Source organism: Crassostrea angulata, chromosome 2, assembly GCF_025612915.1.
Source record: "Crassostrea angulata isolate pt1a10 chromosome 2, ASM2561291v2, whole genome shotgun sequence".
In the NCBI taxonomy this organism is placed as follows: Eukaryota; Metazoa; Mollusca; class Bivalvia; order Ostreida; family Ostreidae; genus Magallana; species Magallana angulata.
Genome location: NC_069112.1, coordinates 38659892 through 38676652, shown reverse-complemented (window position 1 = coordinate 38676652; position 16761 = coordinate 38659892). Strand labels below are relative to the sequence as shown.

Sequence of the window (16761 nt, the reverse complement as noted above, 5' to 3'; positions counted from 1 at the left end):
GAGCGACAGCAGCGAACGGTTGTAACCAATGATTAAATTTCTGATTTTTATTAATTTTTCTGGATGAAATTTCAGATGGTTACTTTTACTGTTGATGCTGAGTATATTAAGACAGACTTGTCAAAACAAGGAGATCGAAATTGTTCACAGAGTCAGATGGAGGTGTAAAAAGCTCATGTCGTAATTTCAAATAAAGCTTTCTATACAAAAACAAGTCAATATATGTACTAGTTCATCTAAAAATAATTTATTCAATTTAACCATGTACTCTCTCTCTCTCTCTCTCTCTCTCTCTCTCTCTCTCTCTCTCTCTCTCTAACTGACTTCTATTTTACTAAACACAATTGAATAAACAGGATTTAAATAAAACAAGACTCCAAGGCTAATCTCACCCTTTCCCCCTTTCTCATTGCTTTAAAGCCCAATGATAAAAAAAAATGGTTTTGAACGACTTTTTAGGGACCAATGTTCATTATAAAAAAATAATGCACAACACATTAAAAACTTTGTTTAGTCCAGGAGTCAAAATAGTGATTAAAATGAGTTGAAGTTCATCAACGGGATCGATTTGAATATTAAGTTATATATATGGAGAAATTACGCTTTATACACGGTCGATTTAGATTAGTACCATCGCGATTGCGTAATGAAACTGGATGTGTGCTTATCCCGACTTCCGCTCTCCTTTCCTTTGTATAAAGTGACAAATGGAGACGTTAAAAAAATCAATACCAATGACAGCTGCTTCATTTCCTGTTTGTTTTTCACCCGATTTTATTTTTGGTCTTTTCTGTAAAATCTACGCAAAAAAACCCCATCTGCTAACTTCGTTTATTTATTTGCTTTATTATTTTCTTTTGTGGAATCTAACCATTCAACACAGATGTTGCCCATATTCAGATCGAATCGAACGGGGGCCAGAATATTTACTTTTTAAATAAGTCTATATCTTCTGAGTCAACATGCTAACTATTCCGCTAAGCGTTTTTAAGGTATACGTGTTTCAATATTTTGTTGAGTCTTTAATGCAGTTACATTGTTCAAAGATTATTTTACAGGTATTTTTACCCTGCATTACATTTTTAATCTGTTTTTCAGATTCAACCCAAAGACCAAAATTCTTGTGTGTATTGAAGAAAGGATCTTTTGGATTTATCCCTGCTTGGAATCCCCTCTTTGTGAAATCCCGTTGTGAGTTTTCTTGTGAATGAAGTGGAGTAGCCAGGGAAAAACAAATTTAATCCGTTGCTGACCTTCAAAGTACACAACACTACACCTACATACTCATACAGTTGACCCAAGTTAGACCGCGGTCGAAGTTAAACAAAAAAATATCGACCGATTTTTGTGAGCCTATTTGCAGAGAGAGAGAGAGAGAGAGAGAGAGAGAGAGAGAGAGAGAGAGAGAGAGAGAGAGAGAGAGAGAGAGAGAGAGAGAGAGAGGGGGTCAGCTCACAAGATTCCGATTTATGACCATTTGTTGAACATTTACAACATTGGACACCAGGGACACATTAACCCGCCAATCCGTCATCCCCGCTGTCGTCTGCTCAACTTTTATCTCCAGGTTTCGACAGTTTCCGTGAATGTTCCTTGTAACATGACAAAGTGGGACTCGTTAGACGGTTAGATCCAGAAAAGATTGAACCTTATATAATATTCCGCATGAATTTTTTGTTCCCTATACTAACGGTAAATTTATGCGACCCATGCTTGCAGTGTGCCTTGAGGGCTGGAACTAGCAACAAATTATAGATATGTAAAATCACGGTAGCTAGATTATTTCTATAATCAATTTGTGAAAACACATGTTAAACATATGTAAAGACACGCAATTCTGGCGTTGACACATTTATTTATAGTTTCCAGACACTGTATATATAGTCGTCTGCAGTTCGGAAGGGGGGAGCTTAAGTTGATTATAGTAATTAATATTTATAAGTGAGTATCTTATGCCTATGAAAGAGGACATAAAGCATTTTGTAATTTCATAAAAACCCATTCAGGGAGGGAGGGAGGGAGTGTCGTTAAACATTTTTACTTTTTGCCGGTATATGTACATTTCGAGATTAGGTGGGGGATGGGGTATATTTTTCTAATACAAGAAAAGTATATAACCTCAGGTTTCTGTGCGTATGTTTTACCTGTAATATTAATGTACCGAGTAATTAAGGTCTTCCGTTGGAAACGGAAGACCTTATTGTTTTTGCTTTGTTTCTTTTCCTCTATTATTATTAAGGTCTTCCGTTTCCAACGGAAGACCTTCTTGTTATTGCTTTGTTTCTTTTTCACTATTATTTTTTACGTGTTTTTTTTTTCTGTCACGTTTTCTCAAAAATGCTTCAGCCAATTTTCATGAAATTTTCAGATCTTATTCAAGACAAAATTTGTAAGAAAATTACACGGGCTTTTTTGGTCGTTACTTCCGGTACCGAGATATTAAAGATTTTACGTTTTTGCTTGTTCGCGATTTTTCTCAAAAAGTATTTACGATAGAACCTTCAAATTTTCAGAGAAGGTAGAGGGTGAACGGCCGCAGTGCCCTTCGCATATCCGAACGTCCGCCGTCACTTCCGGTCGTCACCGGAAGGAAATGAAAAACCTTAATTTTAAAATTTTTGGATTTGAATTCTATTTATGTTTTTATTCGATAGAGACGCTTAAAACACTTCAGAATATGGAATTTGTTTTAAAATCGATCAAAGCATTCCCGAGATTTTGAGCTCAAAAGTTCTGAAGCGAGAGTCCACGTAGCTCAGTCGTTAGAGCGTTGGACTTGTGCCCAGGCGACCCGGGTTCCGTCCCCGAGTGCCGATTATTTTTTCTCCCCCAATTTTGTTTTGTTTAACGATTTTACCTTTAAAATGATGTTTTTTATTGTTTTCCGTTTTATTTTTATCATAAATAAAAATAATAACAGCTTTTTTAGTACAAATATAGAGCTCATTTTTGTCAGCAGTTCGCATCGCCGGCATCAAAGACATGCCGCCATCTCAATGACTGTATGCACACAACATTTAGTAATGCACCAACGTTATTTTACGTGGCTTTAAAAGGAGGACTGATTAGTATTTGTTCACATATATAGATACACGCTTGCATGTATGCATGCGTTTATTGACACATACGTTGCTGATATACTGATACCCTAAACACTACAAAAACACTCTCTCTCTCTCTCTCTCTCTCTCTCTCTCTCTCTCTCTCTCTCTCTCTCTCTCTCTCTCTCAAGTACATACATGTAAGAACTAAGTTAAGGTAACATGCAGTAAATTCGATAGAGGCTAAATGTACATTGGCGTCAAAGTTCATGTATTTATTTCAAGTTACGGGATAATGTCTATGGATTCAAATAATTTGAAATTCATTGTTTAATGATTGTCTTCTTACTGATTGGAAGTCAACGCTAAAAAGTCATTTTTATTAAAGATGGTGTACTTTTTCCTTTTTTGTGCATGTCTATATACTGATACAAATCTGTTGCCTGTGTGGGATTAAGAAAAACCTCCGAAGTTTATACTCGTTACTATACAAACGAACGGGTGACTGCGACAAGATTTGAAAACTGACCACCTGTTTATGAGTGTTTGAGCCTAAAAATAAACAGATGTAAAAAAAAAAATCAATAGTTACATCTTTCAAACAACGCTTATACATTGTTTTTAACATATGTATTTTATTTAATACCAAATATTGCAATATGTGATATTTAGAATTTAATATTCTACGTTTAATATAGAAGTCACCGACCGACCCCCCCCCCCCCTCACAATTCATAAAATCATTTAGTTTTTCTGGCCCGATTTTACTTGATCTTTGATCTTCGACCTTTGATATCAACTAAGTACCATTCTAGATTACTGTACTAATTACCAAACCAATTCGTTCATTATTAACAGAGTTATGAAGCTTTTGGCATTTGAGTTTCAGTTGTTGTGTTTGATATATACTGTAAAAAAAAAATCTAACTCCTAAGCCCTTCACTCAATCCTAATGAAAATTCGTGAGAATGAACCTCGGACCCCATTCTTATTGTCTGTCAAATATGCAGCGGATTGAACAATTAAGACGAAATTCCTGAAATTAAACGGCGCTTGTTGCCTATACGTGGAAATTAAATTTACACACTGTACACGCACCGACCCCCCCCCCTTCCTATTCACAAAATCATTTAGTTTTTCTGACCTTATTTTACTGGATCTTTCACCTTGAGCCTTTATTTTCAACCTAATTCAATTCTAGATTACTGTACTAATGACCAGACATATTCGTTCATTTTTAAGAGAGTTATAAATTTTGGGTATTTGAGTTTCGATTGGCGTGCTTGACATGACTGTAGAAAAAAATATTAACTCCCGAGCCCCTTACTCAATCCTAATGAAATTTTGTGTAAATGTACCTCGGACCCCATTCTTATTGTCTGCCAAATATGCTGCGGATTGAACAATTAAGAGGAAAATCATGAGATCAAACGGCGAGTATAGCCTGTACGGAGACTTAAAATTTACACAGTACAAGGGATGTAAGCAGCCGCGTAATATTTCTGTTGCATGTATTTCTTGTTTTCCATTTTGTCTGTATCTACGATAGCGTGTGAACTACTTATGAATGTTAGAACTGTGGAAATTACTGTCATCAAATTTTTACCGAATAAATTTACGTGTTACTGATTTCGTTATTTCTACATTTATAAAGATTTTATCAATCCTGCTGAAATAGAACAGTCAAACATAATAGTAAACGACACGAAAAAAAATCTCGACACTGAAATACATGGGTAAAATGCATCAGTCATTGTTTTAGGTCTTCCCCTAATTGTTGTTAACCGAATCCGAGATCCACACCTCAAAATTCTATTTTCGATTTATTTAAGACGAAATTCAAGCTCGGGTCTTTTCAACCCCCTCCAGACACAAACACGCATCAATATTTCAAATGACCTCGCACTGTTACCAAACATGAATAGTCAGACATCTTACACGTTGTCTTTCATCTCATACAAAAACTCATCTCCTCTTCCTGGTGAAAACGCCCCAAATTCAAAGACAAATTCGGGAATTATTTCGCGTCAGCCATGTTTTGAGACCCCTGCAAAGGTTGTGTGTTCTAATCTCGCCGGAGCAAAGATTTGTTCTTTCTCTCTATTACTTTCTCTCCTTTTTATTTTTTTTTTCTAACTAGAATATTCAACATAAAAGGGTTGTTGGACTGTAGTACAAGTCGAAAAACACTCTTCAATTAAGATTTAGACAAAAAAAGTTTTTTATTATTAGGGTCTTCCGTCTTCAGCGGAACAGCCTTCTATTCTTATTGTTATTAGGGTCTTCCGTTTACAAAGGAAGACCCTCTTTTTTTCTTTGGTTTCTTTTTATTTCAGGTCTTTAGACTTATTATTTGGTCAAAAGATCTCTTATTTAATACGAAATAAAATGGGGCTGGTCCTTCAAATTAGGAATCCAACGGGGTATATAATCCTTCATCCATCGCTCTTTTAGATCACATCTGCATTTCTTGATATGTTTCGTTGATAAAGATAAAAGGCAAGGTCATTTCTCCTTCTAAAAATCGTACGGAAGACCTCCTCGTTGCTCGCAACGAGATCGTGTCTGGTTTCATTTTGTGTTCATTCTTATTCTTCATTGTCTTATACTTTTTATGGAATACAAAAGTAACACATTTACTGGCATTTAGAATATTTTGTTCAATATTATAATTATGGAAAGTATGCCTGTTTCTCGCAGATATAGAGGCGAAGAATTATGCATCTTTATAAATAATAAAATTTTTGATTGAAGGGAGTTATAGAGTCTCTAAGCACATGCCATCACAGATTCAAATGTTTGCCTTCTATTTAACGAATTCATAAAAAAAAACCAACTTGGAAAAGACATAATTTGCCAACAAGAGGTTTCCGAGACAAAAGGCTTCATCTCTTATTTTGTATTGTATAATTTTTGGTGTTTTTTATGTGGTCAACTCATTCCTCTTTTTAATGTTTTGTGTGTTTTTAAACCTATGAACTTAAACCCATAGTATAACAGACAATGGCAATTCAATATCTGAGTATTTACATTCAGAGTGTACTTCCCCATATGTTACTTAGCATTTGCTTTTGGTGACGTTTAGTTTTCAATTACACACACGGTGTATGAGCAGCAGTGAACGTCATTCGGTAAAGTTTCTGGCACCATATTTTTAGCCGCGGAAGCGCATTAAATAAGATGTTTGATGGCTGTTCCAGTTTCTATTTGTATGCCCGACAAAGAGCGTATGTAATGGCTTTAAAGTGACGATACATAAATAGTTCATACAAATACACATAAAAAAATATAAGAAATGAGTGTTTTTTGGGTGCACGGTCGAAAGTTTTATAGGACCGACGATATCCAAAATATTAAATGCATTATTAAATAAAATGTACATGTAGTGAGGCAGGATATACGCATGGTGGTCATATGGTTCCTGCGAATTTTAAGAGACTATTTGATCAAAAGCTTGTACTTTGGATAATAACTGACAAACACTAATTTGATGAAGCTGGGGTCTGCTCATTACTATCTCTCCAGTCATTGGCTACATACAAGAATACATTGAACTCAATTACATTTGTCCGACTGTTTGATCGAAAATTTGTACTTTGGATAATAAGTGACAAGCTCTAATTTGGTGAAGGTGGGGTCTACTCAATACTAACTCTCCAGTAATTGGAATGAGTTACAAGAATACTTTGTACTCAATTACACATGTCCGACTGTATTCATAGCTGTTTTTTTTTTCAAATGAAACAGCGTCAATTCCACATAGAGCAGTTCTTTGGGACAATTTAATATAATAGAAATTACAATCATACTTGTATCAATTAATACATGCTCCAACGTTATATTTCTTTACATAATTTCAATACTTACCGGTATCCGTTACCGTATAACTTTCACTAATTGTATATAATTATGTAATTGCCAGGAAAAATGTTTTTAAAATCGGAAATTATGTATTTGTACATTTATATTCTTATGTCATGCTTTTAAAATTATACAAGTGCGACATCTTTAAACAATGAAAAAAAATATCCTCTCATTAATCGTTAACATGGAAGTAGTGAAGAAAATTCGCCTACAAGAATGAATGCTTTCAGAATGATTGCTGTACCCTGGTCTTTATTTGTTAGCTTCCATGGTTATGTTTCCTGCTATGGTAAAGTGGTATTTTTAATACTGTTATCATATGTTTAATAAATATTTGCTTTACTTTTGTTTTAAATGTACATTTTACTTTCCTTTGACTCAGTTTATCTAGGGTTTGTATCCTCTTGTAGACTTGTCTAGCTTTACTGTGAAAATTAGTAAGCTTTAATATTATCAAACGCTTGTTTAATTTTAGAAGAACCTTCATGTTAAGATACTATTGAAACACGCAATTAATTATATAATGTCTATTTGTAATGATAATAGTAATATTGTCCATGGATTGTTTATATTAAAAAGTATATAAGATCCTTTGTCATGCGCGGATCTAAATGGGAAGGGGGGTTAGCGCCCCCCCCCCCCCTGTAAAATTATAATTCTTTAAATTACAGAATAAAATTACCGAAGATATGCCTCGGACTCCCCCCCCCCCCTCCCACCATCCGCGCATGTTTGTACATACGTGCTAATGATATAAACAATATATATTATGCAAAAAAAGAGATTTACATTGCAATAATTTAATACCATGTCGAAAGATGGTGCTTTGATTCGGTGATTAATACGATAGCTTATTAACGATATACAATGATTGGATTTGAATCAATGAATTTGTGCGAATTTTCTAGTTCATATAAAACTCCATAAAATTGTGATTGCATTGGGCACTGCTGAATTGAGGCTCTGAAATACTACAGAAAGAGTAGTGTTGCGATGTTATTATAAGTACATAAGTATGTTCCTGGGAAACGATAGCAATAGAAGGAGTAATAGTACATTGTTCATAAGAATTGGAAAAAAAAATGAATTTGAAACAATATTGTTAATATTATTGTAATATTACAATATAATATTATATTGTTTTATATGATTCATATATTACATGGTATTTTTTAAACAAGAAAATCTCAGTAGAAGACCCACAACAGTGCTCACCCAAAGTTCGACCTACAATGCACAGACAGCATCAATTGCTAACGATGGCGATGTTCAGACTGATGAACTCCATTGTTCTCATACTGCGCATAATCACACAAAGGCATGGCTACAGGTGGACTTTGGACAGCCTTATATGATAAACAATGTTATAATTCATTATAGAAGAGAAGGTACGTATATCCTGATTTTAAACATACACTCTTAACATTTAAAAAAAAAAATCACTATTGTGTAGTAATGTTGGTTTTAAAGTAGTTTTAAAACCACGTGCTTGCAGTTGTTAGTGTTTGCCTATTTAAGGATCTTATTTGTAAACAAAATTTGGGTAAGTTCAATATATGAAACTGTTAGACAAAATATAAACAGCCACGCTACGTTTTCGTGTAGTTTTACATAAAAAGCAAATGTATTAAAATTAACTTATTTTATATAAGGTGTTTTCTTGTTTTATTTAAAACAAATTTTTCATTTATCTATTGTCTTCATGACATTTCATCAAAGCACATCGATTTGCCATGCTACTAAACAGTACCACATATATCGTGAAGGGGAATCAGGTTTCTTCGTATATATATATAAAAAAAAAAACATTTTACTTAACAGCTGCAATTCGGGTTTTGTTTTTTTTGCCTTATTACTGATAATTAATATATTGATTTTAGTTCACTCAAGTGGTCTTTATTTCTTTTTAATAGGTGATGAATCATCGTCTTGGAAGCAGTATCGGTTCAGGCAATTCTATCTAGATGCATCAAACAATTCAGCTATACAGACAACGACGTCACAAAGAACCCGTTGTTACACCGATAACACGACTGCCCCAGACTTACCTCCAAACATAATCGACATACCTTGTAAACAGACAGCTAGATACGTCATTGTGGAGACCACTTATGACGCACCTGAAGATGATTACATCGATGAACACGGAGCGATCCTTGAAATATGTGAAATAAAAGTATACGGTAAAGTTAAAATTCAAGTCAAAATTTAAGGAACTAATAACGACCACTTATAATATGAATGAATATATTACACTGTACCATTTTTGACGAGTTCAAAGATATAGTATTGCTGTCATTATTTTTCAATATGCTACGAAAGTCATCATGAAAATTATCAGATCAGAGTGTTATAAATGATAGTTCAAATTCAAAATGTTCATAAGTATTAAAAGGTTATAGTAATAGAAACTGTGGCCATCACATTGGGTTATTAAAGTTTAATATAACTCTATATTATATTTCACAAGATTTTCACCTACTCTTGCAAATCTCTTCAAAATGCGTGGATATCGATCTTTCATCACTTCTCTGTTTAAAGTATTCAATGTAAGATGAAGATTTATTGAATCATTTTAAATTACTTTTATTTGTATTGTAAAGAGTTAAAGGGAATGAACTACAGTAACCTGACTGACAAAATAAAAAAAAATGCAATTTTTACCTTAAGTTTTTTTGAAAAGTTATATTCCCTTCATTTTAATTTTTATTTTGTCAAAATATCTGCAATAAATAATTAATTTTTTTTTATATTATAAGAAGAGGGGAAGTTTATGCATAGATTCGTCAAGAGATTAGTATGGATTTCATGTTTCTCTTCACAATACTTAATAGTATATGCGATGCCTATAGACTTCAAAGTGATATTCAAGGTGCAATCATTAGGACGACAAAAGAATTTAACACCTTCAAATAAAATAAGTATTCAGAATATTTGACCATTAAATTATACGGTACAAAATGAGTTCGTTCTAAATTCAATACCCTAAACTAGAGAGGCGGTTTACTAACTGTCTTTAACGGAAGACAACTACGTTTGTTGGAAAAAAAAAGTATTTGTTATTTTGAAGCAGATTGCAAATGTATTTAGTCATAAACATAATCCAACCTTAGTACTTCATTATGTTTATAGCATATCATATTTAAGTGAACATATTTAGCAGCATTCTTGCTTTATTTTTTCCAAGTAACAACTAAAAAAAACCTCTTGGATTACATTTTGATATCTCAACAATATATATTTACATCATTATTTGTACGTAATCATAAATATGCGTTTTCCTGTTTGTATATCAGTGTGTAATTGATAGCATGGAAGTTATGTTATGTAACTTTGACTCGAAGTCTAATATAATACGGACACATCCCTTCTACCATGCAAATTACAATAAGTACTTAAATACTAGCTTATTAGCCCTCTACTGTAACGATCGGGGGAATATAGTTTTTATCGCAGTTTTTTTTCAGCATTTGTGCTCAAACGTCGTTTTCCATACTTTTTTGTTTGTTATTGTTTTGTTAATTGATTTCATATTTTTGTCCTGCTTTATAACGAAGCCTTACAAATATTCATGAATATTTTTTTTTCCTTTTTAATAAACATGAATATGTACGTGTATTTATGTAGTAGATTTTTAAATGTAACTCTTCTTCACAATTTGCGTTTCAATAAATTACGATGCGAGAAGAGAAGACAAAACTTTTTCGTGTAAATCCTGCTGCATCATTCCTTTTTTTTAAATCGTATATATATTATCTTATAAGTACCATGTCGTTGCATCTATTTACTTGATTAGACCCAAAGTTGGAGAAGAAAATAGTTTTAACAAATGGATATTCATTTATCATTGGAGATATCCTTTAATAAATATATTTAACTGAATTTACTCCACACCTATTTAACATCAAAAATTGGAGGGTGCCGGTAGGGGACATTTATATTTTGCAACACTCTCAGAATGTTTTGTTTTCACTGGAAAGTATCGTTAAATAAGGTAACAGTTAATATCATTGAACTTACATACTGTAAACATATTATATTTGACGTGTATAATATTTGGCGGAAATTAGTTTTTGAACAAGTTGGCGTGGATTTGAATCAACGTATTCCTCTATGTGACTATTCTTATACATGTATGCATTGCATTTGGCGATGCACTTGATTTAGCGGACGCCGCATTCCGCCAAACAGACTTAACAGAATACACACCCAAATATAGAACGTTTACAGTACAACACACAGTGTGCTTGAAAAAAAATTATATGTAAGGGTGTCATGCAACTTGCAAACATAATGTTAACTATGCGATGACTCTGAATGTGGCAATTTTTGGCGTCGAAAAGGAGCGTTGAATAAAATATCCCAATATATGTCTATAAAATACGTACATTATGCTTGCATTATTGTATCAATTTGAGGATGTGGGAAAACCAATGGGATTTGTATAAAGGGATGCACTCAGGGACAGTATGGGGACACGTGTGATGAAACATGTAGTCATGGGTGTGCAGGAGGAACTTGTGACCAACAGAAAGGAACCTGCAGTGCTGGTTGTAAACAAAACTGGACAGGGCGTCTATGTGATGGTAAGTACTCTGATGAAAATCGAAAATACATTATATGATATCCAGTTCAAGATTAAATTAATCGAAACTGAGAAAAATCAGCACAGTGCAATATTTTGTTCTATAAATTCATGTATAATTTAACAGTATCACATCCTGTACTCAAATTCTTTAAAACTCTGTAATTACACGTTATATTAAAGCAAACTTATGAAATAGAATGTACTTATTTAAGTATGACACATTACTCATTTTGTTATATTCATAGGTTTTTGAAACCGTTATTTTGTGGAGGGTAGATAAAAACAATAAAAAACAGGAAAGTCTTAACGAATTTTTTAAATGTTTTATCAAAATGCAATTAAGCTATAACATCACTCTAAAATGATTTTTTTAAGTCCTAGCACATTATATTGGTTAAAAGCAGTATGGCTATGTTTCCAAAATATATATTATATTAACAAAATGTAGTAAAATATTTGATGAGTTTTATTCATATTTAATTAAAAAAAAAAGTTATTTCTGTTCATTATTCTGTGTGGTGCTACATGGTGTAACTTGTAATTGATTGTTCAAAGTAATTTCACACATTGAAGATCAGAAGTGTTTTTAATTTATTTGATCAGTTGAGTTGTGAATTAGCTAGGTCACTAATTAAAAGTTGTCACTGCTGCATGAAAGTTTTATCCCAGCAGACTACAGTATATGAACACTATCTAAAAGATCATTTAAAAAAAAGATCATTAATATTCAGTTTGACACACTGAAAGTGATATCAATGAAACTTTTATTATCAATAGTTCCCCTTACGATACTGTAAACGTGGAAATTTTGACGATGTGTTAATTTTGACTATGTTGGCGATTTTTATTTTCTCGTCAAAATTGCCACTCGCCAAACTTCACATCATATATATAGCGTATTAATACAAGAATTTTTTATCGGCATTATCCCGTTAGGACTTGATCAAAGTTAATGATTCATTAATGTAAATAGCTATAAAAACACGTAATTAGCATTGAAAAAAACTAGAATCTAAACAAGGAAGTTTTAAATGTAATTATCACTCAATCGTCACAACATTCTATAACTTTGCGTGCATAATTATCATGCCGTGTTTGACCTACTTTGTTACCTCAGGCAATATCGTATAGTGAATAAAAACAAAATACAAAGAACAATTTTATTCCATCAAATCTGTACAGACTTTTTTTTTCAATCAAAGTTAAATTTTATTAATACCAACGCTTGTAAAAGAGTTCGCAAGAAAGTCGCAATCCTTGCTGATAACACCATGAACTTTCTGCACCCATTTTGCATGGAGCGGTTTATTTGTCGACGTTCTCATGTCTATGTCAACTAAGTTTCCCCCGGCTTTTGATTTTCTAGTTTCTGGCGAACTTTCTCAGAGTACCAGTTTTGAAATTCGGTTTTGAGAAGTTCTTTGTATTTCTTATTAACTGTTTGGTCTAGCGGCTGTAATTCGTCAGTACAACCCGCCGGTACGAACACATATCAAATGTTAGCTTTTTCAATGCTGATAAGACTTTTTTGCTTCTATGCGCTGCAAACACATCGAAAATAGCTAATGCCGGTTGATTTTTTGGGCCACGGGTAGGTTTTCGCGAACAGCCTCAACAGTTTTACCGCAGCCGTTTTCAACCAACGCAACATCGTAAATGAGATTAGTTTGTTCAATTTAGCAAAACATAATTTGATATGTGTTCAAGTTTTAACATTAAACATTAAACAAAAATAGCCAAAGGCATGCAGTGGTCGCTAATTATTGCAATTTAAGAGAGATGACTCTAGACTTAAAGTACAATTTAATCAAAGAAAGATAACTCTAACCCTGGCATTATAAGAAATCAAAGATAGATAACTCTTACTCTTATTCAAAAATTCGTCAAAATTAAAACTCGCCAATTGTCTCTTACTAAAAAATCGTCAAATTTTGAACTCGTCAATATAACCACGTTTACAGTATTCCTCCCAAAAACAAGAGGATAAAATATCATTTAAAGTACAAGTTTAACAACAAAAAATGTTTACCCTTCCGCATCGTGCATGCAGGCGTCCATGATAAACAATGAATTGTGAGAACATTCTATGTATTTTGATTTTATGATCTGTACAATCACATTCTAAAAACAAACGATAGACATAACTGGCATATACTCTTCTAACACATATCACCATAAAAATACACGTTTGAGAAACATTTAAGAGATAACAGATGATATACATGTATACTAGTTGTTTATGTTGTTAATAAAAAAGATTTTTGTGTTCTTAAATTTGTTCAACAGTTTGTGACGCGAAACATTACGGACCTGCCTGCTCTATGGAATGCAATATAAATTGTTTAAACAATACCTGCAATGATGTAACTGGTTCTTGTAAAGATGGCTGCGTGTTTGGAAAATTTGGAGATTTCTGTAACAAAACTTGTGATGAACATTGTGTCTCTTATTGGCACGAGGATACCGAGAAATGTAAGCATAAAATCGTTAAAATGAAAGAAAAAAATGGATTTTTCTTAAATCTTATTGGTTTTTTCATTATGGATAGATATGTATATCTTATATTTAATCGTACATGTTTCTTATTGGCACGAGGATACCGAGAAATGTAAGCATAAAATCGTTAAAATGAAAGAAAAAAAAATTGATTTTTCTTAAATCTAATTGTTTTTTTCATTATGGATAGATATGTATATTTTACATTTAATCGTACAACCTTTGAAAATAATATAAATACAAGTAATAATGATTCATTTATTATTTGAATAATATCGGATGAACAATTATGGTCAGGCGTAATCAAATCTATTATTAAGCACTTCGGGCTTCATAGGAGTTGATCACCCCTGTCCGTATTTAATTACCCCATATTATTCAAAGAATAGGTCTTTTTCTATAAATAAAACAGGAAACAACTTATCAAATTTACTTGTACAGAGTAAAATGCTTTTAAATATGGCGTATCATCGTTTCTGGCAAACCATACCATGTTTATGCATACACGAATCAAGATTACGCCCAGGGTGTGGATGAGGAGGAAGGGTCCCAAGGATAATTGTGTTTTCTTTAATATATATAATACAAGTGTTCGTTAAAGAAATCCATATTCCATTGTTACAAAAAATATAAGATCAGTACAATCTGTATTTGTTAAACTTGAAACATGTAAAAGTACTACATGTATTTTGTCATGTCTATACAGATAAGAAATTGAAGGAATCGCATTTGGAAACCCTGTTCATTTTGTATGGGATGATTGCAGCTCTTTGTGTTAGTCTCATTGTCAACGGCTGCATGATAAAATGGTATGTTAACCAGACACTTACATTCCATATACAATTTCCAATATATATTTTCGTACATATGATTTATTTGAATTTCAATACATTGAATATATTGAATATTATCCGTGATTGAGTATAAATAGTTTTACTAGAAATACTGCTGATATGATTTTTTTGTCCCCCGCCGCAACGCGGAGCGGGGACATAGAAATGCCGGGCGACCGTCCGTGTGTCCGTGGGTCCGTGTGTCCGTGGGTCCGTGCGTCCGTCCGTCACACTTTTTTGTAAGCGCTCTCATGCCTACAAATTTTGACGGATTTTCATTAAATTTATACCAAATGTTTATACCACTACTACCTTGGTCAAGTTCGAAAGTCAGCATTGGTCGATACTTTTTGTTGGAGTAATGGGACTTTGACCGCAATAATGACTCCGTTTTATCCAAAAATTGACCTTGTAAGCGCTCTCATGCCTACAAATTTTGACGGATTTTCATTAAATTTATACCAAATGTTTATACCAATATTACCTTGGTCAAGTTCGAAAATCAGCATTAGTCGATACTTTTTGTTGGCGTTATGGGACTTTGACCTCAATAATGACTCCGTTTTATCCAAAAATTGACCTTGTAAGCGATCTCATGCCTTCAAATTTTGACAGATTTTCATTAAATTTATACCAAATGTTTATATTACTAATACTTTGGTCAAGTTCGAAAATCAGCATTGGTCGATACTTTTTGTTGGAGTTATGGGACTTTGACCACAATAATGACTTCGTTTTTTTCCAAAAATTGACCTTGTAAGCGCGCTCATGCCTACAAATTTTGACAGATTTTCATTAAATTTTGCCAAATGTGTATACCACTAATACCTTGGTCAAGTTCCTAAATCAGCCTTGGTCGATAGACTCGATACTAGTATACTGCTTGACCGGCGGGGGACCCTGGAATTCTATTCTTGTTTTAAATACAAAACATATCGAATACAATACTAGCTGTTGAATTAATTTGGAAAATATTCAGAGGAACAGGATGGGATGTTGATATTAATGAATAGTTTTGGGAGTGCCATAGGCGAGATTTGGGTTGAAATCAAAATGTTTTGGTTATAGTACACACCTACTCCTATATGTGGTTTCTTTACCTTGTACACTACATAACCAACTCTTCATTCACTAAAAGTCAATCTTAAGAAAAAAATCTGTCCGTAGGTCCTGAAAATATACTTTAATTTTCCTGCATTAATTAATTAAATGAATCAAAGACACTTTTTTTTTGAAAAAATCGATACAAATACACTGGAGACATGATGCATAACAACAAACGTATTAAGATATACTTTTTCTATCATAGTAAACGTATTTGAATTGATTGTTGCAGGAATCTAAGACGTGACCAATACAAAGGGCAAGACGTAAATCAAAAGACGATGAATAAAAATTTTCCTCTTCAGGATTCCATCTCACCTCAAGATATGTATGATACAGTGGGGGACGACACAAAATACGAAGATTTGGGTCAACTCAGTGGGTCGTCTCACTACGATCAACTTGAATTGATAAAACCTAGTTAATTGATATTCATTTGTAATCAGAGGAATACTGAGTATGTTTGTTATAAAATTAAAGCAAACTAATTTATATCATGAAAACCAACAATCAATTTCAATGAGAAGATTTGCATGTGTAATAATCATTGATTTTGATCAGAATCTGCATATACATGGACTTTAGGAGTTTCTTTTTTGCTGCACAACAGTGAATGCTTAGTGTTCGGATTTTCTTAAAATATGTATTTATTTGAGGGTTTTCATCTTTTGCAAATAGCCTATTTATTGATTGTTAAGTACATTGAAGTGGATTTTGTACCCTTTTATGACCGCAATTAGGCTATAAACTAGTGCAATTAATACTTTGAAAAATTGTCGAAAATGAAAACATTTAATAAACATGTATATGCTTTCCAAAGGTATTATTCAATATC

At 33.0% G+C, this 16761-nt stretch overlaps 1 protein-coding gene across 1 annotated transcript; it reads left to right on the top strand.

The window, feature by feature from the left end:
- Positions 1-7060: 7060 nt before the first annotated feature.
- On the top strand, positions 7061-16452 carry LOC128170796 (uncharacterized). Its single transcript, XM_052836561.1, has 7 exons — positions 7061-7194; positions 8087-8293; positions 8819-9088; positions 11324-11491; positions 13780-13965; positions 14696-14798; positions 16159-16452. Exons 1-7 carry the CDS (start codon positions 7122-7124, stop codon positions 16349-16351), a joined length of 1200 nt encoding a protein of 399 aa, XP_052692521.1. The 5' UTR covers positions 7061-7121; the 3' UTR covers positions 16352-16452.
- The last annotated feature ends 309 nt before the right edge of the window (positions 16453-16761 follow it).